Source organism: Hipposideros armiger, unplaced genomic scaffold (assembly GCF_001890085.2).
Source record: "Hipposideros armiger isolate ML-2016 unplaced genomic scaffold, ASM189008v1 scaffold_861, whole genome shotgun sequence".
NCBI lineage: Eukaryota > Metazoa > Chordata > Mammalia > Chiroptera > Hipposideridae > Hipposideros > Hipposideros armiger.
In genome coordinates, this window is record NW_017732211.1 from 401704 (window position 1) to 426310 (window position 24607).

Below are 24607 nucleotides of genomic sequence, written 5' to 3' on the forward strand. Positions count from 1 at the left end.
AGGGCAGTGTCACTGGCCCTCATATGTGGGATCCGAACCAGGGCCCTCTGGCATCCCAAGCCAGTTCTTAACCATCGCGCCACTCGGCCGGCCCCTTAGGTTTTCTATTGTATGTCTCAACTGTAATCTTTAGCCTCAGGCATCTGGGGGTTGTTCATCTAATGATGTTTTCAAGCAATGCCTACTACTTTTCTAGCCTGGTTGAATTCCAAGATAGATGCAACGGAGATGAATGCCCTGTATCTGTCATCCAGGTGGCCCCTGGCAGGTTAGAATAAACCTACACAACAAATTTCAAATAAGGTCTGCTTTGTTCCCTCGGGAATCATGGTCCAGGGTCCCACATTAGGAATATGGGCTACTGTTTTCAAGACTGCTGCCCAGCTGTTGTGGGAGTGGGACAAGGGCAAGTAAAAATGCCAGAGAGCTTTCCTACCATTAATACAATTAGGTATCTTTTTACTTGTACCATAAACTGGGTTTTTTTCCTTTAATAGTTTATACTAGTGGGCATTGCATATGGACTAGGATTAGATCTGACCCTGAACTTATTTAATTTGTATTTTGATCAATGTTGTAGTTTAATAACATGCACATAGTTTACAAAGTCAAACATCACCCAAGTTTTATGAGGACATACAGTAGCTCTTTACTTTGTCACTTCCCATTTACAACTTCCACTTCCCAAGAACAGTCACTTTTTATTCTTTTAGCTGCTTCTAGTATTTTCTTCTATATGCTCAAACAACACAAGAAGGCTGCTAGTTGTTTTTCAATTTTTGACATGAGGTATGATCAAAAACTATGGTGAATGTTTAAATTAAAAAATTATTATTATAGTAAAAGACATAATGCCATCAATCCCCTTCAAAATACTCCCTCTAACTTCAAACACACTTATCCCATTGTTCTTGCTACTTTCTGAAGCAGTTCTGAGTGTCTTTGGTTGTGCTGGCATGCCTGCCTCGATGTCCTGAATCGATTCAAAATGTTTACCTTTCATGGTCATTTTGACTTTGGGGAAGAGCCACAAGTCTCATGGTGCCAGATCCAGTGAATAAGATGGATGAGGACACACTGTAATGTTTTTGACAGAAATTACAGTACCAGAGCGATGTGTGACACAGAGCATTGTCATGATGGAGGATAAAACCGTTTGCCCATTTCATATTAATGCATTGTTCATGATCCATGATTCATGGCACACTTTAAAACACACCTTCTCTCAACCATAGCTCAAACCCGACTGACTGCACTGAACAAGTTGAAACTTGTCACACACTGTTACTAAGGTTCAACGCGCCCCTTCCCGTATTGAAGATCCCTACCTTTCCATTGGATGGCACTCAGCAGCAGCACTCACCATAGTTTTTTATCACACTTGATATAGTAGAATTTCATTCCTTTTAAAGGTTGGATAAGATTCCATTGTATGTGTGTGTTATGTGCCATTGAGTTGGCTCCAACTCCTGGCATCCCATGAATGGGTGATGTCCACAATGTCCCATCCTTAACAGCCCTGCTCAAACTCATGCCTATGGCTTCTTTTTTGGAATCAATCCATCTCATATTTGGTCTTCCTCTTTTCCTGATGACGTCTATTTTTCCCAGCAGTATTGTCTTTTCCAACGAACTCAGCCTTCTCATGATGTGCCCAAAGTAGGAGAGCTTCAGCTTTGTCATTTTTCCTTCCAGCCATGTTTCAGGCTTCAGTAATATTTCAGTCTTAATTTGCTCTAGGACCTACTAGTTTATATTTCTGGTGGCCCAGGGTATCTTCCATTCATTGTATGCACATACTATATTTTGTTTATCCATTCATCTTTTGATATATATTTGAGTTGTTTATACCTTTTGGCTTTTTTGAATAATGCTGTAATAATATCACTATAAAAGTATCCACTTTAAATTCTTTGGCTATATACCTAGAAGTGGAATTGTTGGATCATATGGTAATCCTGTGTTTAACTTTTGGGGGCACTGTTAAGCTGTTTTCCACAGTAGCTGCACAATTTTACATTCCCACCAGCAATGCACAAAAGTGCCAATTTCTCCACATCCTCACCAAGCTTTGTTATTTTCCATTTAAAAAAAAAATAATGTCAATGTTAATGAGTATGAAGTGGTAACTCACTGTGGTTTCCAATTTTTAAGTTGACTTTTCCTTGATTTGGCATTTGCTTGGTTGCTGTAAACCTTTGACTGTCTTCCAGAGCTTTGACAATGCTGTTCCTGACAGTTTGTTTCTCTATGTTTCTGTGAGGTGATGGGACCTTGGTGCTGCCTAATCCATCATTTTTCAAAAAACTGTCTGTCTGTCTGTCTGTCGATCTATCTATCTCATTACATTTATTTATTTATTTATTTATTGCAATTCAAGACTTATGAAATGTTTATTTCTGGAATTTTCAATTTAATATTTTTGGATCATGGTTGACTGCAGGTAACTGAAATTAAGAAAAGCAAAACTGCAGATAAGGGGGGGTCTACTCTAGTAAGTTTTTAACATCTCTATCACTTACTAGGTACCTTTCTTCCCTATTTCCATAATTTTTGATATGGTCTGTGTTGCTATATATTCCATGGGTGCTTGAAAAGAATGTGTATTCTGCTGTTATTAAGTGGAATGTTCTATAAATGTCAATTAGGTTCTCTTGGTTGAAGGTGGTGTTGAGTTCTTCTTTAACTTTCCTGATATTGTCTAGTTGTTCCATCACACCCATAATAGGAATAGATAAAACAAAATTCTTCCTCCCAATGAGAATCAGAGAAATGGAGGTAGCTTGAGGAAAGATGTAAGCAGGGATGTCCATGACTTTCCAAGCATCTGATGTCTTTCAATTGCAGGTCTGCCTCTGCTGCATCATCTTGCACCATCCCCTCTGATACTCTACAGACATAGTAAACTCTATAGTTCTCAAAGACCCTGTGTTCTTTTACTCCTCTGTGGCAATCACTTTTCCTGAAATGTCCTTCCCCTTGAGTACCTTTAAAGATTCAGCTCAAATATTACTTCTCTTGTGAAGCTTCTATGATCACCTAAAGTAACTTGAATATATCTTTTTTGGAGGTTAATTTACCGTGAAGCTAATCATAAATCTTCAAAGCCCCTCACTTAGACAGATACTTTACAAGGTCCTGGGAGGGGCCTCTACATTATTTTTATAAGGTTGAAGTTTTTGTTTTCTAATTTGCAAAGTAAGATATTTAACCAAATTCGGTTAAGGCTGTTTCTTCCAGTCTGACTTTTCCTCTATCAGGCTTCCCCTTGTGTTGGGTGGCACTGGAGTGGCTAAGAGGAAGTTGAGTTGTGGATAGATTTATTTTGGATTTAGTGGCATATATTTATGTGGTTTGCAATAACTTATGTGCACAGCAGGTCCTCAAATAACGGTGCTTTGCTCAATGACATTTCATTATAACATTGATGAGATGCCATACAAACTTAACTCTTGTTTATATCGCTTAGCCTATGGTAAAACTGGTTTTGTTAAATGTCATTTTGCTGAAGTTCCAAGAACATATCAGAAACATTAAGTGAGGACTCACTGAATATTTCATTTATTGCTAATGGTGTAGGAATGGCTATAGGAATGTTCCCATAACCCAATATCCTGACGCACCCAACATCTTTACAGAAAATAGAGCCAGAGATAGTATTTTGATATGAGTGTATCCTATAGTGACTAGTATTAGACATACTGGGTAGTAGAAGCGAAACAAAGTTTGAAATGTACAAAGTCCAGTTAGTCTGTGGAAAATGCTTCTAACCAACCCATTTAAATATTAAGTGGATTTGTTTTTTAGCGATGCCTAGTCAAAATGAAAGTTTTCTCCTTTCAAAATATAGCCAATACAGCATATACAACTATAAATGAGCCATGATACTTGTATTTTTCATGGAAATTGTACAAATAGAATATATCACAATTCCTGTTTTTGAAGGACCCAAACCTTCTAGCAGCATTATAAACAGTGAGTATGCCTGTGTGTACAGTCACATATTTTATGCATCCCATCTGCTATGGACTGAATTGTGTTCAAACTCCCCCCCCCCAATTCCTATGCTGAAGCCCTAACTCCCAATGTGACTGTATTTGGAGACAGGGTGTTTAGGAGGTAGTTACAGTTAAATGAGGTCGTAAGGGTGGGGCCCTAATCCGAATGGATTGGTGGTCTTATAAGCAGCAGAAAAGATCAGTCTCCCCCCACTCCCCACATGCACTTAGAGGAAAGGCCATGAAAGGCTCTCACCGGAAACCGAACCTTGCTGGGTCTTGATATGGGACTTCCAGCCTCCAGAACTGTGGGAAACAAATGTCTATTGTTTAAGCCACCTGCTCTGCGGTATTTTGTTATGGCAGCCTGAGCACATTAATACACCATCTATCAATAACAAAACACAAATTTTGATCAAATATGCTAGAGGAATGATTGAACTATATTTTTGTTCTTTCTAATGAAAATGACATTACAAAAGCATATGCAGCCAAAAAATATAGAAAAAAGGATCATATATGCATCACATATTTAGTTAATAAAGCATGCTAGAATGGTTTTGGATGTTGTGATGTTTGTAGTAGTTCACCTTTTTATTTATTTATTTATTTTCCCCCATCTTTTTAAAATTTATAAATTGATGCCTTTTCTTTTATCATTCTAAATATTTACTTGTACCTAATTTTAAATTTTATGTTCTCTTTCTTAAATAGCACCCCCGACCCCTCCCCTCCAAAACAAAAAACATCTGTGTAAGCTTCAGGCCTACAAAGCCTGGATCCACCATTGCCCTCTCTAATAGAATTTAAACCAATGATTCTACGCCTGTGGTCTCCTTTAGATTGTGAATCTTTCTAGAACAGGAACTGGCTCTTCACCTTTGCTTGTCTAGCACCTGGAAGAAAGCTGACACATAGTAGTCATTTAATAAATGGTTGTTGGTTGAACTAGTGAACAAACAAATTAGTAGAAAGACTAGAAGATGTATGTGAATTAGTTAAGGAAGTGGGTAGTCTGGAAGGTTAGCTTGAGGGATTTGAGAGAATGAACATGGAGGCAAGGGGGAAGTAGTCAAAGTGCCCAAAATTACTTTGTAAAAATGATGATTAATTTTCCAAGCTAAGGTCACTCCAGGAATAGAAAAGGGCTGCTCACTGACATGAGTCTTAACAGAAACCGATCCTCTAGTTTCAAAATGGGATAACAGGGATCTACCCTCATGCCCAAATACCTCTGCGGATCTTCCCTTATTCCCCTCTACTCCTCACTCACTAGCTGTGTGGCCTTGGGCCAACCAGCTAACCTCTTTGAGACATACTTTTCTCTCCTATCATTGTAGATAAATACCTCATAAGGTTGTTGTGAGTGTTCAATGAAATAAGGCCTGTGAAAGCATCTAGCACAGTACCTGGCATACAGCAGGTGCTCAATAAATGTTAGTTTTTTTTTAGTGAGGTCTGCTAATTCCCTTTAAAGAAACAGAGTCTCCTCAGCCTCCAAGGCCCGCATCCTCCTGTTGTACTCCTCCAAGGAGACACTGGTCTCTTCATCACCTTGGAAGAAACTCTATCTCCTTAGAGGGACCCTCATCCTCCTCTGGAATCTTTTCCCGGTTGTAAAAAAAAGTTCTAAAGTTTACAAGGTCAATGTGTGATCGAGCAGGAAATGTGGACGTTTTTCATGTTAACAGTAAAAGGACAAGATGTCCGGTTATAATTTGTACAGACATTTTGTTACCTTGGCCTGTGCTTAGAGCAGAAGCAGGAAAGCAGCAATTAATTGAAGGTGTCTATGATACAGTTTTAGTCAATTCCTCTGATTTTGTTAAATGGTACAATTTGAAGAGGTATGAGGCATAAAGCAGCTGGAAAATTCCCAGGGCCTGGGTCTACTCCAATACTATGTTCCTAGTGGGGTTAGGCAGAGATGCTAGCTCAATAACCACTGAAAGGAAGCCTCATTCAGGTCTACTTCCTGGAGGTCCGCAGTGGGAAGTAACTGTGCAATATTATCCCAGAAAGGGGGAGTCGTTGGCTGCAAAGGTCAGGAGAGAGTGCAATGCAGCCCAATGCTTTTGGGTCCATTAAGCCAGCACAGCTGCCATGTGGCCTGCTAATGCTATTCAGAAATGGGCAAAATTCAGGTTGGAAAATTGGTTCATGTGGTGTGCACGTGTGTGGATTGGAGCAAAAGAAGATAAGAATGGGCAATAGGGCCAATGTAGTAAGCTCCTCTCGTCACACAGTCAGCCCTACCTTGGGCTCCAGATTTCACCTCCTCTGGAACCTTGAATTCTTGCTTATTTCCTTTCCTCTCAATCACCTTAGATGAAGAGATCCCTCACTTCATTACATACATCTCAGTTAACAGACCTGCACAGGTCATTTTTGGTCAAAAAACATCTTCTCTTGAACCTGGTGCCCCTCGGAATACTGTCTAGGAAAATAAAAGCAAAAGCTGCTTTGCTATTCCCCCTTAAAGAGTTATCTCCCTATTTTCTGCCACTCTCTTTCAAGTACCATTAGAACTAAAACTTGGGGTGTGAGTAGCTTTGCAGGGGAGCCTGCCTCCCTCCACCAAGCTCTATTAGTCACACCTTTACTGGTTCTCATAGCACTGTGTTCAGACTGCTATTACTGTACTAAGCAGCTAGAACTGTGATTATCTGCTTACATTGTGTTATTTACCTCTTTGTATTGTGTCACTTCTGCTAAACCATGAGTCCCTAAAAGGAAGTAAAGTGACCTTTGTCTTAGTGTCGCCAGAAAAGAATGCTTTACAATCGGTGCCCAATAACCATCAGGTGGGAGAGAAGGGGGCTAACAGCTATTGAACAATGACTATGTGCTGGTTTTTCTGTAAGATAGGTGAGATTATGCTTACTTTATGCAGAAGAGAATGGAAGTTTACAGACTTCAAGAAGTTTGCCTAAAGTCATATAAGTACAGCAGTCCCCCCTTATCCCAGGGGGATATGATCCAAGACCCCCAGTGGATGCCTGAAACCACGGATAGTACCGAACCCGATATGCGCTGTTTTTTTACCATATATATATATATATATATATATATATATATATATGGTAAAAAAATATATATATATATATACCTAAGATAAAGTTTAATTTGTAAATTAGGCACAGCAAGAGATTAACAACAGTAACTAATAATAAAATAGAACAAGTATGATAATGTACTGTCATAAAAGTTATGTGCATGTGGCATTATTAAGTAAAAGAAAGGTTACTTGAACACAAGCACTGCGACACTGCGACAGTCAATCTGATCACCGAGATGGTGGCTAGGTGACTAACGGGCCTGGAGTGTCTACAGCATGGAGACTCTGGACAAAGGGAGGATTCACATCCTCGGCAGGATGGACAGGGATGCTGTGAGATTTCATCACACTGCTCAGAATGGTACACAATTGAAAACTTATGAATTTTTTTATAATAGTGAAAACATGGAACTGTCCTGACGTCCAAGAGTGAGGGGGTCAGAGGCTGATAGCAGGGTTGGGGAAAGTGGTAACCATGGCATAGCAATCGAGGAGGATGGGCGGGAGCTGACCAGACACAAGTGATCAGATAATGAAGAAGACTGGAAAGTGGTCCTTTAGTTGGAAACCACAGACTAAGGTGAATGTCTTTATACATATTTCTTTTTCCACTTAAGATTCTTTCTTAAACGACAAGCTTCTTGAAAGAGCCTATTGTGCTCAGTTCCTGTACCTTCTGCTCATCACTCAACCTACTAGTGTCTGGCCTCTGCCCCTTCCCCTGTATTGAAATCCCTCTCATCAAGGCCACCAATAGCATCTATTGTGCCAAATCTAATTCATACTTGTCAGTTCTTAGCTTATTGGACTCCTCAGCTCCAGCTGACACATCTCAGAATTCTATCTTCTAAACTTTCAACTTTGGTCTCAGTGATCCTACTCTGGCTTTCTTCCTGTAAGTATTAATATTAGCTAATACTTACTGCATGCTTATCTGGCGCTATTCTAAAGGCTTCACACATATTACATGTACATTTAATCCTCAAACAATCAAGGCTTCGAGAGATGAAGCAACTTCCCAAAGTCACACAGCTGAGAAGTGGCAGAGCTTGGGGGATATAAAATCACACAGACTGGGTCCAGAGTCCATGATTTTAATCGCTGCTTCTCCTTTGCTTTTCAGTCTTCTTTATGAGCTCGTTTTTACTGCTCCCTTAAAACACTGAAATTTCCCAAGATTCCCTCATTGGCCCTGTGGTTTCTTACTTGCACACTCTCCTTGTGTAATCTCACTTAGTCTCATGGTTTTAACTCTAACCTCTTAATACTCAGCTCTATATTCAGTCTCATGTCTTATCCCCTGAATTTCAGACTCATATCCAACTGCATCTTGGTTGGATCCACTTGGGTGTTCCATGGGCATCTAGTACTCAATGTAAAAAATGGTAACTTGTATTCATCATATAGGAACATCATCCATTCATCCAAACCTGAACACGTGCTGACACTGTAGATCTCTTTTTCTTTTACCCTCAGAATCACCAACTTGTGTTAATTCTGTCTCCTAAAAATTTTGTAAATCTTTTCCTTGTCTCCATCCTCCCTTCAAGCTCTCTTCATCACATGCCTGGTGTATTCTAACAGTCTCTGGCCTCTCATAAATCTATCCTGAGTCATCTCATCAAAACACAGATCTGACCATGGCACTGCCCTTCCATGACTCAACACTGCCAACAGGTATATTCTCAGTTCCTTAGCATGACACTTACAACTTTCTGTGGCTAAAAGCATGGGCTGTGGAGTTAAAATGCCTGGTTTGAATTTCAACTGTGGCAGGGTGCAACTTCGGGCAAGGTACCCAATGTCCTTCTGTCTCAGTTTCCATATTTGTATTACAATTGTGAGGATTACATGAGATATCTATGCCCGGCATATAACAAGTACTCAATAATTGTCAGCTATTGTCAACAGTATATATATATATAGTCTCATCTCCTCCCATTCTCTGCCTTCAAGTTCCAGTAACACTATATTGTCTATAATTCCCTAAAGGCGTCATGCAGTTTCATGGCTCCATGCTTTTCTATTGGTGTTTCCTCAAGATCCTATTCTGTCACACTTCTATGCCTGGCTAAGACTCCACTCAGGCATCATCTCAGGATGCTTTCCCTGACCCCGATGCTCCTGCCCCAGTGAGGCTAATTAGCTCCCTTCTGTGACTTTACAGACTCTAACTTAGCACTTAACTTGGCCAATGAAGTTGTCTCTTTATGTTCGTCTCCTCTGCTGGGCTGTGAGCTCTTTGAGCAAAGGGACATATCTTCTATTTATTTGTACCCTCAACACTTAGCATCATGCCCAGCATACAGTGAGTGCTTAATAAATCTTGTTTGAACTAAATGGCTTCTCTCGTCACTGAATAACTACTTAGGAATCCACAACATTTGTGGCTCACTTGACCAGGAAAAGAATGTCGCTTTTTCTTTTACCAAGCTAGTTTTCCCATTTCGGTAAATCCTCCCATCGCCTTCCTAAATGTTGCAGTAGAAACTTTGACTTCTCTCCCCGTCCACATTTAACTAATTAGTATATTATATCAATTCTATCTCCAAAACATGTCCTTCTCTCCATCTCCTCTGCTACCACCGTCATCTCTCAACTGCCACTGGCCTCCTAACTGGTCTTTGTACTTCCATTCTTGCCACTCCCCCCACCCCACACAACAGCTACAGTAGTTTTAAAATGTATATCCAATCATGGTACCTGTACTGGTTAGAAGCCTTCAGTGTCTTCCCACTCTATGAAGAATGACATCCAGCTCCTCACCATGTCCCGGAGGCCCTGCAGGGTCTGGCCTTGCCTATACCGTCTCATCCCCTGTGCCCCTTGTTCAGTAGCGCTCAGCACATGGGCCTTCTCTCAGTGCCCAGCACACACCAGGCTCTTTCTCGCTTCTTGCACACGCTTGCTTACTCTGCCTGGGACACCTGCCCTCTAGTCACTGTTGTTGTCTTTAACATGCCTGTTTTTTCTCACCCTTCACGTTTCAGCCTTAAATAGCACATCTTCGGAGAGGCTTTTCCTAGAGACCCTATCTAAGTCCCTTTGTTAGTGTCTGTCTCTGCACTCTGTGTGCTTCCATCATAGTGCTTATCAGAGTTTATAATTATGCTCCCTTAAGTTTTACTTGTTGTGCAGTCTGTCTCAGTGTCTGGTACATCACTAGCATTTAATAAATATCCCTTGAATAACTGAATGACTTGAGAAGTCAATCGTTCAATCAGTAGAGCAGGGGGCTATATGAACTTTTTGGTCTTTTAGGTAAGAAAAACTTTACAACTTCAGCTAGCAATTTAATTGTTGAGATGAATCACTGTTCAACCCATTTGAGAGGCACTGTAGGAGACCTTCACCAGGCAAGAAAAAAATATTCTTTTTGAAAAGTCTGGTTCTTAGGCTCTTTATGGTTGTGAGTGACTCAGGAGTGACGACAGCAATTACTACAAACCAGTGGCTCTCAATTTGGCCTCCCCCCAGGGGATACTTGGCACTGTCTGGGGACATTCTTGGTTGTCAGCACTAGAAGAGGCACAGGGAGTGTGCTACTGGCATCTAGTGAGCAGAGGGCAGAGATGCTGCTCAGCATCCTACTAAGCACAGGACCTCCCCCCTGAACACACACACACACACACCCAGAATTACACCACCAGAAAAGCCATTAGTGCTGAGGCTAAAATACCAAGAGAGAAACAGGACTACCATCTACTCTGCAGAACATGACAGACTATCCAAAGAGAGGTGTTAGTGTCTTAGAGGATTTGTGAAACTCCATAATTGAAGCATTAATAAGCTTTCTGTTTCCTAAGATTTATTTTTGTTCTTTAGAAGTTTCTGTTGCTTTGTTTTAAACAAAGAGTCCATTGATGGATTTTAGGAAATTGCTGCATACTCTTAAACTGTATCCAAAATTGTGTAATTGTAAGCATTTATCTGGAAGGAGGGGCCATCAGATTCTCAAAAGAGTCCATGACCATCCAAAAGATTAAAAAGTCACTAGTGTGGAAAGGCCTTTGGTTGTCTAGACTGTACTTTAAAAAGTCATGTTTTGTGGACTGACTGTTCTGCAAAATACTTAGAAAGATGTCTCCTGGAGGGGTGTTCTTCAGAGCTGCCTGAGGAGTCAGGCAAGTGTGGCGGAAGCTCAGCTCAGGTTCTTCCTAGTTGTGGGGACAAGAGGTTTCACTGCGCTCTTCAAAGGCCATATGAGGTAATTTAGTAGCCCTAATAAAGTGTTAGGCACACAGCAAGTGCTCAACAAATGTTAGTTTTCTTCCTTCTCAGAGGGCATTGTGAGGATTTAATAAAATAATGCTTTCAGAACTAAATGAAATAATGTGTGTGGCACATTGTCTGGCCAGCCGTAGATGTTTGATAACTGCTTATTTTCTCCCATGCATTCTTTATACTAAAACCCCGGGTGTTATCACTGAAAGTAGGGAAGAGAGGATAAGCCCAGAACTCTGAAAAAGTTGAGTTTCTGTCTTGGCTCTGCTATTTTACTGGCTCTGCTGTTTTAATCCTGGCCAAGTTATGTTCTGAGTCTTACATTTCTCACAGGTAAATGAGGGTAATGCCTCCCAGGGTTGCTAAGAAACATAAATGAGATTAATATATATAAAGGACCAAACATATGGATATACCTACATGGGTTATAAATGGTACTTAATGTGAAGTTCATTCCTCAAACAGTTCTTAAATCCTACCTCAAAGAAGCCTTTCTACAATAGGAGGATCATTTGCTAAATGCCTGGTACTATGACCTTATATAAATATAAAACTCAAATGTAAAATTTCTAGCACTTGTCTTCACTCATACTCAACAATTGTTCATATAAAATGATAATATTTCATTTAGATATATTTTCAATGTTTGGTTCTATGAGCTCTCAGTGTCAGCAAAGACAATTAGGCTAAATCCATTTAGCATCCAATACAGCAGCATTTATGTTCAGTTTTTTAAATTTATTAGGCACTTAATGGGTACCAAGTCCTCAGCATTGAGGGGCTAAGAAGAAACAGGTCCCTGGCTGTGAGGAGTTTTACCAATATTTCTGATATTGGCAATAATATCATCTAAAATTTAATTTATCTTATTCATATATATTATATATTATATATGTAATTTATACATTCCAGTTACTGTTGTAAGCATTTTCCTTAGACTAATACATTTAATACTTTTAGTAACCCTCAGTTTATAGGTGAGGAAACTGAGACACGGACTGGTTAAATTATTTCCTTAACTTATCTAATCCATGTTGTTATTATGAACACTCCCTTGGAGCTGGTCAATTAAAGTAGGTATGTCTGATAAATATATTAATTTCTTTCACTCTAGTTTCAAAAATATACATTTTTAAAGAAGTCATATATACATGGTAAAAACTTCAAAAGGTACTAAAAGGTGTAAAATGAAAAGTAAATTGTGATTTCTGGATTCTTGTAATGACAGAATAGCTTCTATTTGACTAACTATCATGATAAATTGAAGCTATTAGAGAACATTGTGAAACAGGCAGAAATGAGGGAATTCAACCCTTGAAAGAAGGGGACTACACTGGGTAAGTATCATAGTTATTTATATTTTGTGTGCTGGGTGGTAGAGCTCAAGCAGGACTCTGTAGGCTTATTAGCTTGAGGATTCAGAACACAGATTTCAGAGTTGCCAGAGTCTCATAACATAAGATCCAAGATCTCCAGGTGGAAACACAAATTCACTCATCATACCAAGCATCAGGAACATCTCCACTTGATGAGAAAAGACAATAAACAGATGTTAACACCAAGATGACATATATGTTAGAATTATCTGACAAGAATTTTAAGACAGCCATCATAAAAATGTTTCAAGAAGCAATTACAAGCATTTTGTAAACAAAATGAAAAATTACAAACCATAAGCAAAGAAATAGAAAACATAAAGAATGGAGATTTTAGAACTGAAAAATACAATAACCAAAAAAACCCCAAACAAACAAACAAAAAAACCTTACTGGATGGGCTTAATAGAAGAATAGAGATAACAGAGAAAGAATCAGTGTAAGAAAAAAAATTATATTTAATTATTTAAAAAAAACAGTGAATTTGAAAATACAACAATAAAAATTACCCAATCTGAATAAGAGAAACAAAAACACTGAAAAATAATGAACAGAGACTGAGCATCCTGTGGGACAAGAAAAAAAGATCAAACATTTATGCCATCAGAATTCCAGAAAGAGAAGATAAAGAAGGGGGAATTTAAAAAACATTAAAAGAAATGATGGCTGAAACTTCCCCAATTTGGTAAAAGATATACCACAGATTCAAGAAAATGAATGAATCCAAAAAAGCAGGAATCCCACCCCCCAATCTACTCCAAGTCACATCATAATCAAATATCTGAAAACTAAAGACAAGAAAAAAACCCCAAAATGAAAACCTTAAAATCAGGTAGAAAGAAGTGATGCATCATTTTACATTTGCATCTATATGGGAACAATGATTTGAATAACAGTAAATGTCTCATCAGAGACCATGGAGGCCAGGAGGTAAAAGCACATTTTTTTAAGTGCTGAAAGAAAAGAACTACCAACCCAGAATTCTATAGCCAGTGAAAATATCCTTCAGGGGTGAAAAATGAATCATGAAAAGAGAAATCAAGGCAGAAGGAAAACAAAGAGATCTGTCTTCTGCAGACCTGCCCTAAAAGAATGGCCAAAGGAATTTCTCCAAACAGAAAGAAAAACAATAAAAGAATATTAGAGCATTAAGAAGTAAGAAAGGATAACAAAAGGGCAAAAATATGAGTAAAGACAGACAACTTTCCTACTCCTCTTGAATTTTAAAAATTATGTTTGATGTTTGAAGCAAACACTATAACACTGTCTGATATGATTCTCAATGTATGTGGAGGAAAATTTTAAGATATTATTTTAGAGAGGAAGGTAAAGGAACATAAAGGCAGGTAAGGTTTCTATAGTTCACTCAAAGTGGCAAAATGTTGATACCAATAGATTGTGATAAATTATATGTATATGATCAAATACCTAAAGCAACCACTAAAAAAATCTATACAAAATGATACACTCAAAAATACTATAGATAAATAAAAAATGGAGTCCATAACAAATGTCCAATAAGTCCACAGGAAGGCAGGAGGGAATCAAAAGTGAAGAAACAGATAAAGAGGCAGACTTTAACCCTAACATATGAATAACTACATTAAAAGCAAATGGTCTAAACACACCAATTAAAAGACAGAGATTGGCAGAATGAAAAAAGAAAATGACTCAACTATATTCTGTCTACAAGAAAGTCACTTCAAATATAACGATACAGAGAAATTGAAATAAACATTTCAATTGACTGAAAAAGATATACTACATTACAAAGATATATTATGTAAACAGTAATAAAAGGAAAACATGAGTAGCAGTTTCTTTGAAAAGTTTACCTATCCTTACCATAGGATCCAGCAATTGTATTCCTGGGCATTGACCCCAGAGATATGAAAATGGACATGCACACAAAAACTGTACATGAATGTTTAACTTTAATAGCCCCAAATTGGAAACTACCCAAATGTTCTTCAACGGATAAATGGGTAAACAAACAATGGTACATCTATACCATGGAATACTATTCAGCAACAAAAAGGAACGAACTATTGATGCATGGAACAACTTGGGCATATCTCAAGGGAATTATGCTGAGTGAAAAAGCCAATCTCAAAAGGTCACATACTGCCTGATTCCACTCATAACACATTCTCTAAATGAAAAACTACAAACACAAAGAACAGATTAGTGGCTTCCAGGGATTAGACATGGAGTGGGGGAAGAGAAGAAGGCAGGTGTTATAAAAGAGTAGCACAAGAGAGGTCTTTGTGGTGATGGAACAGTTCTGTATCCTGACTCTGGTAGTGGTTACATCAACTATACACGTGATAAAATTGCATAGGATTAAATACACACACACACACAAATGAGTACATGTAAAACTTGTGAAATCTTAATAAGATTTCGATTGTATCAATGTTGATTTCTTGGTTTTGATATTATAATTATATAACATGTTACTATCGGGAGGAACTGGGTAAAGTGTACATGGAACCTCTTTGTACATTTCTAAAATTGTCTTTGGATCTAAAAACCATTTCAAAATGAAGAAGTTTAAAAAAAATCATTGGATGGGATAAAAAAATGTGTTGGATGGCAGACTGATACTAAAGAAGAAAGAATTGATAAACTTGAAGATAGATCAATGGAAGTGAAGTAAACTGAAGCACAGAAGAAAAAAATATTGGGAAAAAGAGATGAGAGCTTCAGTGACTTGTAGGACAGCATCGATCCATCTAACACATGTAAGTCCCAAAAAGACAGGAGAGAAAATAGGGCAAAAATGAATATGAAGAAGTTCCAGCTGATAACTTCAAATTCTATCCAAAACTGCAACTCACAGATTCAGGAACTCAGGGAATCCCAAGTAGGAAAAATACAAACGAAACTACACTGAGGTACATCATGATCAAAGTTCTGAAAACCAAAAATAAATTTGTAAAGGCAGCCAGAGGAAAAATAAAAACATCATATACAGTGAAACAATGACTAAAAACAGGGCTGACTTTCCATCAGAAATGATGGAGACCAGAAGAAGATAAGAAAAGTCAAACTAGAATTTTTTTATCCAGCAAAAATATCCTTAGTTATACCTGATTTAAAATCTGTAACTTTACTAGTTTGAAATCCCAGAATTTTACTTCTACCTAGGTAGAAACATAACAACAATGGATTGTTGACTTAATAAAGGGAGATTAGAAATCTTGCTTTCTCAAACCAGAGCTGAAACATCTGTTTAAAGAAGCTGAAAAAGATAAAACTGAAATATCAGTGAGGGCTCTGACTCATGGATAGTGGACATTGCTCAATGCCTACTGGATGAAACGTTAGTAAAATAACTCACAGTATTGCCTCTTTTCAATGGCGCAGTAACTTGTTTATTTAAAATTTAGCTCTAAACATGAAGACCTAGTTGTTATTTCATTTGCAAAATAGTACTTTCACTTCACAAACAGACAAGTCTCCAAACATGGCCAGACTGGCTATTGTGCTTGTGGTCATGTGATATCAGCACTAACTAATTTTTGAAGATCTGTTTTATGTGAATGGTTGGCAACAAATACAAGTAGTACTAAACTATGGAAAGTGCTGAATAAGTTGTTTAAATCTCATGTTTTATCCTGGAACAACTTTGTTTATATTTGCATGGAAGTGCAAAAGCACTGGCGGGTGAGCTGCTGGCACCACGGTACAGATTAAGGCAGTAGCAGCAAAGTATACTGGCAGATATTTTATTTTTTACTTTCATGTACTCACAGTAAAAAAACAAAAATCCAATTTTACTTAGGAATGTCCTTGGTGAAGCACTAAAAATGATTAAATCATGATCCTGGATTTAATGTTGTGTGACAAAATAGGAGGTATGCAGAAGGTGCTTCTGTTACAAACTGTACTATGATGGTGAGCTGAAGGAAAAACACACGTGTAATTAAGATGTGGCTTAACTAGCCACTTTTCATGGAATACCATTTTTGCTTGAAAGAACAACTGATGGGAAAACCATGACTAAATACTTAGGTATTTGGCAGATATTTTCTCAAAAATAAAGTAAGCCTATCACTTTAGGGTAAACAACTGACATAATTTGTTGCCAATTATAATATTCACATTTCTGAGTGAAAATCAGAATTTTGAAAAATGTCATTCTGCCACTGTAAGCTTGACAGCTTCCTAAAACTTAAGCTTTACCCCAATGAGATCAATGGTGATACAAGTAATGTGATTTTTTTGACATTGCATAAAATGTTTCAACATAAAATGTTTCGACATTTGTAATATTCGCATAACTCAGTGAACCAATATTTTCCAAATAATCAGTATGTATAAGATGGGTCAAATATCTATTCAAAGTACAAGATGACTGAATTTTAATGTAACAGTATATAGAAAGTTCATTGATATGGTTTCAGATTCCACCAGCATTAACCTTTAAGAAACTACCATTTGTAGAGTTTTTGTGTAGTATCAAAGAAGAATAATTATCAGCAAAGGTTATTAAAATACTTCTCCCTTTTCCAACTACATATCTATGTGAGGCTGAATTTTCTTCATATACCTTAACAAAAATAGCATCAGAACATATGGAATGTAGAAGCATGTATGAGAAGTCAACTGTCATCTATTATGCCAGATGTTACAGATGTGCACAAATGTATAGCAATGCCATTCTTTTCATGAAATTTCTTTTTGTCTTGAAAAATAGTTATTCTTTATCACAACATGTTATTTGTGCTAACATGTGCTGGACTTATTCTTATTTTTAATAAATCAATAAATATTTTTAAAATTACCAAAGTAGAATTGACAGCTTAAAGTAAGACAGTATCATATGCAAAAGTAAAATATATTAGTACCATAGCACAAAGAAAGAAAAAAGGAGGGCCGGCCGAGTGGCGCGATGGTTAAGAACTCACTTGGGATGCCAGAGGGCCCCTGTTCGGATCCCACATATGAGGGCCAGTGAACACTGCCCTCCACAGCTAAGATGCTGAACAACAGCTCAACCTGGAGCTGGGCTGCCGTGAGTCGCTGGCGACGGCGTGGGCTGCAGTCCCTGTGGCAGTGGGTTGCCATGGGCTACCGTGTGTAGCCAGCAGCCAGCGTGAGCGGCCAGCAGCCGCAGTGAGCGGCCGTCCAGAAGCCGGCGACTGATCTGCCTCGCCCTGGAAGAGCACAGTGATGGTGCCAACTTGGGCAAGTGAAGCAACGTCCTCCACAACTAGATTGAAGAACAAAACGACAGCAACTTGTCTGTTCCCCTTCCCCAATCCCCCAGCACTGTTCCCATCCCCCCAATTCCCCAATAAAAAAAAATCTTAAAAAAAAAAGAAAAAAGGAAAAGTGGAAGAATATTGTCATAAGTGGAAGAATATGTCATTCATGTCATATTATACACGAAGTAATGTAATACTATTTGAAGATAGACTATGATAAGTTAAAAATGCATACTGTAAACCCCAGAGCAACCACACACACACACACACACACACACACACACACAAAACCCATAACAAAGAGTTATAGCTAACAAGCAAATAACGGAGATAAATGAAATCCTAAAAAAAATATTTATTTAATTCAAAGCAAGGCAGGAAAATAGAAAGGAACAAAGAACAGATGGGACAAGAAGAAACCAAATAGGAAGATGGATTTAAACCTAAAAATATAAATAATTTATTTAAATATAAGTTGTCTAGGTACCCCAACAAAATGGCAGAGATTGTCAAACTGGATAAAAAATCATGACCCAACCATATGCTGTCTATACGAAATACAAATTAAATATGAAGATACAAATAGGTTAAAAGTAAAAGAACAGAAAAAAATATGCCACAAAAAAGTAATCAAAAGGAAACAGGTGTGGGCCGGCCGAGTGGCGCGTTGGTTAAGAGCTGGCTTGGGATGCCACCTCTGAACAGCAGGGCCCCAGTTCGGATTCCACGTGAGGGCCAGTGACACTGCCTTCTGCAGCTAAGATGGTGAACAGCAGCTCCACCTGGAGCTGGGCTGCCATGAGTCACCGGCGACGGCGTAGGCTGCAGCCCCTGCTGCAATGGGCTGCCATAAGCTACCGTGTGTGGCTGGCAGCCAGCATGAGTGGCTGGCAGCCGGGGTGAGCTGCCAAGAGCTGCCGTGAGCGGCCGTCCAGAGGCCAGTGACCAATCTGCCTCATCCGGGAGGAGCGCAATGATAATACCAACACGGGCCTGTGAAGCAACGTCCTCCACAACTAGACTGAAGAACAAAACGACAGCAACTTGTCTGTTCCCCTCATCCAATTCCCCAATAAATTCTTTAAAAATAAATAAATAAATAAATAAATAAATAAATAAATAAATAAATAAATGGAAACAGGTGTGAGAATATTAAAATCAAGCAAAGTAGACTTCAAAACAAGGAATATTACCAGAGATAAAGAGGGATATTTCATGATAATAAAGGGGTCAATTCATCAAGAACATATAATAACCCTAAATCTGTACACATCTAATAACAAAGCTTCCAAAATACATGAAGCCAAACTGACACAACTGAAAGGAAAAATAGACAAATCCAAAACCCTGGAGATTTCAACTCTCAGTAGTTGACAGAACAAGCAGACAGAAAATCAGGGATATAGAAGACATAAACAATACTCTTATCCAACCTGAGCTAATTCATGATAGAAAATGTTACCCAATAACAGCAAAATACACATCCTTTGCAAACTGCACAGGAAACAGCCACCAAAATAGATCATACACTGGCTCATAAAACAAATTTCAATAAATACAAAAGTACTGAAATCATGCAAAGTATGTTACCTGAGCACAACAAAATTAAATTTAAATTAATATAAATAGAAAAATGTCTAGAAAGTCCTCAAATGTTTGGAGCTTAATTTTTTAAAATCCACACTTCTAAATAACCTCATCAGTCAAATAAGAAAATTAGAAATATTTTGAACTGAATAAAAATGAAAACAATGTGTCAAAATTTGTTGGATGCAGCTAAAACAGTGCTGAGGTGGAAATTTATAACATAAAATGGTTATATTAGAAAAGTAGAAATGCTTAACAATCAATGAACTAAGTTTCTATCATAAGAAACTAGAAAAAAAAAACCCTAAAAATCAATGCAAGGGAGAAGAAAGGATATAACAAAGATATGACCAGAAATGATGAAATAGAAAAGAGAAAAATAAAGTTAATGAAACTAAGAGCTGGTTTTTTGAAGGAAAAAAACCCAAAACTACAGGTCAATAAAACTGATAAACCACAAACTAAAATGATCAAGGAAAAGACAGAAATGAGCAATTCTAGGAATGAAAGGGGATACCACTACAGCTCCTCCAGACATTAAAAGAATAATATGGGAATATTATGAGTGAATTGGCAAATTCCTTGATGACAAATTATCAACATCGAAGCAAGAAGAAATAGAAAATATGAATGCCATATAACTAGTAAAGAAATGGAATTCATAATTAAAAACTTTTCCCATGAAGAAAACTCCAGGCTCAAATGTTTTCAATGGTGAAATCTACCAAACATTTAAGTAAGACACAGTATCAACTTTACATAAATGCTTTCAGAAAACAGGAGGCAGGGATACTTCCCAATCATTTTATAAGATCAGCATTGCCCTGATATCAAAACAAGACAAAGACACTACAAGTAAAGAAAACAACAGGTCAACATCCCTTACCAACACAGACACAAAATTCCTTGAGAAAATTTCAGCAAATTAAATCCAGCAATATATAAAAAGGATAATATACCACAACCAAGGAGGTTTTATCCTAGGAATGCAAGGCTAGTTTAACATGAAAGTAACTACTACTGCAAACTGTATCAACAGGCTAAGAGGACACCATTAGATCATTTCAATAGATGAAGGAAAAGCATTTGACAAAATCCAACACTTATTTGTGAGAAAAATTCTCAGTAAATTAGGAACAGAAGGAATTTTCTCAACCTAATAAAGGACATTTATTTAAACAAACAAAAAAAACCCCTACAGCTAACATCCCACTTTGCAGTGAAAGATTAAGTGCTTTCTCTCCAGATGGGAAACAAGACAAGGACGTTCACTTTCATGACTTCTATTCAACATTGCATTGGAGGTACCAACCAGTGTAATAAGGCAAGAAAAAGAAATAAAAGGCATGAAGATTGTAAAGAAATAAGTAAAACTCTCTTTATTCACAGATGACATGTTTGTATAAATAGAACATGCTAAGGAATCTACAAAAAAAGCTACTAGCTCTAATGAGTTTAGCAATGTTACATTTATTCAAGATCAATATAAAAAGTCAATTGTATTTCTATAGTCTAGAAACAAACAATTGGAAATTGAAATTAAAAAATACCTCTGACAGTAACATCAAAATCATGAAATACTTAGGGATAAATTTAACAAAATTTATGCATGACCTGTTTGCTGAAAAGTATAAATTAAAAATTTGAAATTAAAGACTTAAGTAATGGAAAGATATACCAAATTCAAGGATTAAAGATTAAATATTGTTAAGATGCTATTTCTCCCAAAATCAATCTATAGATTCAGTGTAATCTACAGATTGCAAAGTAAGGCTGTTTTATATTAGCATACAAATTTATACTTGTATATAAATTCAACTTAATTATTTTCAATGGCTACATATATTCCCTCATATGAAGGAGGCATAGTTTATCCAACCAGTCCATCAAAAGTGGCTGGCTAAGTAAATATGTTTTGCTTGTAAATTTTGTTTATAAATCTACCTGATGATTCAGGTATATACATATATGTGATATATGCATATATATGCATATACATATATATGGGCACACAATGTCATATAAGTGCCTTACTCTATCTTAGATCATAGTATCCAAATAGTATTACTGGACTACAAAACATTCGCATCTATAATAGTCCATAAGCCTTATTACATGGAGTGGGCGATTTGCTAAATTAATAATGTACTACACTTTTTATGGGACCCCATGTCACCTTTGGGCTTTCCCTTTGGTAGAGATACCTGGGCCAGTCATATGGGCATGCTCTATCCTCTAGGCTTTCGGAGCTGGGCCCAACACTGCTTCCAGCTGGGACTGCCTCCTTATTCCATGCCTGGCTGACCAAGCTGGCTCCCCAATTCTTGGGCTGGGATTTACTCCCTGATCACTGCCTTTATGGCATCTGTCACTTTGTGGTTTATGAGGGTTATGATTGAAATGTCACCACTAATCACTTCTACTATTTGTGCTGGGCTTGCCTTCCCAACTCCCTCGGTTCATTGGCAATCTAGTGTTTTCCCATGGATGCATATATTTCCTACAGGTGGTAGCCACCTGGCACTTCTTGCAAAGGATGAGCAGTTGCTATTGGGGCTAAAGTGTTTCCAGAAAAAGACTAGACCATGCATCCAATGCTTCCATCTTAAAAACAGAAGTTTTCCAGTGTGAATGTTTGAGACACGTATTATTCAAGCACTCCTTTATTCAGTTGTTCTTTCAATGAGTGAACAGCAACTAGGTGGTGGGGTAGGACTGCTAAGCATTGAGGAAGATGCAGACAACCAAAACACAGCTGACCAGAGGCATGGTACAGACTACAAGTGCTATAGGAGTGCACTTGAACCTCTTAACAGGTTGGCTTTTCTCAAGTGCCTCCCTTCTGCCATCTATCTCCCATGCTCTATCAAATGAGCTTTCTAAAAATCAATGCTCATCTGTTTTCACAGAAAAAGAAAGTGTAAGCTCTTTAGTGTAGCATGCAAGTGTCTTCATAATCTGGCTCCAATTTCCATTCAAGCCTTAATCCTTCCCATTCTCTCTCATAAACCCTATGTTCTATATCCAACTTCTCTCCAGTCCCATGAAGCACCAGGTCCTTTCCAACCTCTGTTTGCTTTGCCTAAAATGCTTTTCCCACTTCTTCACCTGGCAAGCCCCCAACCAACCTCCAAGACTCAGTTCAAAGTCTTGATGAGGCATTTCCTCTATGCTCCTCAACTCTCCTGGATTTGAGCACGTTATTCTGTTGCCTTTATTAGACGATGAGAGTTTTGAGGGCACTGGGTTTATCTGGTTAATCTTTGTATCTCTGAATCCAGGTCTGAATAGGGCCTGACAAGTAGTAGGGGCCCAATGAATATTTGTTAAATGAATGAACCAATGAATGCAAAGGGAGAGCTGAAAGGGCTTGGATGTATTCAGGTAAAGGATGTTTAAAGGCATAGGGCTGGAAGCGGGGACCTAGGAAGACAGCAGGAGGTGGGGGGGGGGAAGGCATCTGGAGAGGAGGAGCATTATCATCACAGAAGACGGGAAGAACAAAAGCCCAGGACTGAGAGTGAAGACAGTGAGGGGGTCGGCCAGGCTGAGGCTGCCTGCTGCGCTGTCTTGACCTTGTCACCAACTAGATTTTCAATTATATTTTCAGGTCCCGGAGGGCAGGGTGCTTTGCACACCCCTGTGTATCCTGTTTCTATTTAATGCACATCCGCACCGCCATTGTCCCCACTGTCCTGTGGTTATTATTCTGCTCTCTAATATAATCATCTGTGTATCTACATATCCCCCAGCACTTACAACATCCTCCTTCCTGGCTGCTTGAGGTAGGGGATGAGGTCTTGGTGTCTTTGCATCTTCCAAGATATCTAGCATAGTGCCTGGCACACAATGGGTGCTCAGTAAATATTTTTTGATCTACCATTTGTTGATCTGATTACAGAGGTCCAGAAGCATATTTGTGTGCAACTGTGTATTGTGGCCTGAAACTTATATATGCCGTCACACCGTGTAGTCTATTTTTGACAATTTTCATTACAGTATTATATTATTGTACCTGGAAGACTGTCATTTCAATTTTCTTCTTTGTTCCTTCTTGGATGACTCACATCTCTAATACCAGAAGGATATGACAGAAGGGATTCAAAAAGGGTTTGGACAAATTTATCAATGACAAAGTCATAAATGTCAGGTATAAGAAATTGTTAGGAGCATGCAAAGTGGAAGGAGAAAATTTACATTTCAAAAGTGCCTATATGTGCCAAGAAGTGTGTGTTAGTTACTTGATATACATTATATCTCATTTAAGCTGGCAGAATATGCCAGTATAGAGACAGGACACGTCTCTCTTCTAAGGCCAAGGCCATGCCCATTGAGGCACACAGCTTCTCCAGGTACCAGAAGCAATAGTCATCTTTATTAAAATTTTGTCAGCCTTTTAAGACAGATGAATCTATGGATTCTATAGCTTCAACTCCTTTTTGACATAACTTGATCAGTTTTTAAAGTCTCAGTTCTTTAAATCACAATGCAGTCTGAGATATTCCCACAGCAATAACAGCGACTACATTTGTTCACAAATGTAATTTGTTCGCTTACCTTTATATTTCCTAAAGCTTCCAAATACTGAATAAAGGTAAGTCAAGTCAAGAAAAGAGACTTCAATTAACCCTGACACCAGCAAATTGTCTCAAATTATAGTTTGACTTCTCTTTGTATTCTAGACACCACGAGTGGTTTTTCTGAGATAGACATTATACCTCATCCATGGTTAGAAGAAAATTGGAAGGAAATTAGTTTAAGTTGTTTCTAATTTTTAAAAAATAATAGTAACTTTCAAAAGCATAGTGTTCCCAAGTGTACAGCTTCCGCATCTGGCAGGAATCAAAATGTTATAATGAAAGTACTATATCTACTCCTCGGGAAATAGCTGAGAAAGTTGGGAGGCAGGCATTGGCTCATTATTTTAAGTCACACCATCTAGGGCCTGTAGCTACACATCCTGATCTGTGATAACACGCTTCCTGCCAGGTGTGGGGTGGTGGGAAGGGAAGGGGGGACACCTTCAGGTAAGGGATTACCAGCACACTCCCAGATGCCAGCCAGCTTTCTATGAACCTGTTTTGGGAAAACTAGAACAGACATCTTTGCTGTGGAAAACATAAAGCGCATCTCACATGATTAAAGAAAATG

At 38.1% G+C, this 24607-nt stretch overlaps 1 protein-coding gene across 4 annotated transcripts in view; it reads right to left on the reverse strand.

Annotated features, from left to right (window-relative positions):
• Positions 1 to 24607, reverse strand: part of HDAC8 (histone deacetylase 8) — a 182834-nt gene that overhangs the window by 81465 nt on the left and 76762 nt on the right. Inside the window, exon 10 of one of the 4 annotated variants that reach the window (XM_019629581.1) lies at positions 20812 to 23527. The exons of the other annotated variants lie outside the window; for them this stretch is intronic. Coding sequence (XP_019485126.1) covers positions 23483 to 23527 — 45 coding nt within the window. The 3' untranslated portion in view covers positions 20812 to 23482. Of the gene's footprint in view, positions 1 to 20811; positions 23528 to 24607 lie in introns of those variants that run through there. 4 annotated transcript variants of the gene reach the window in all.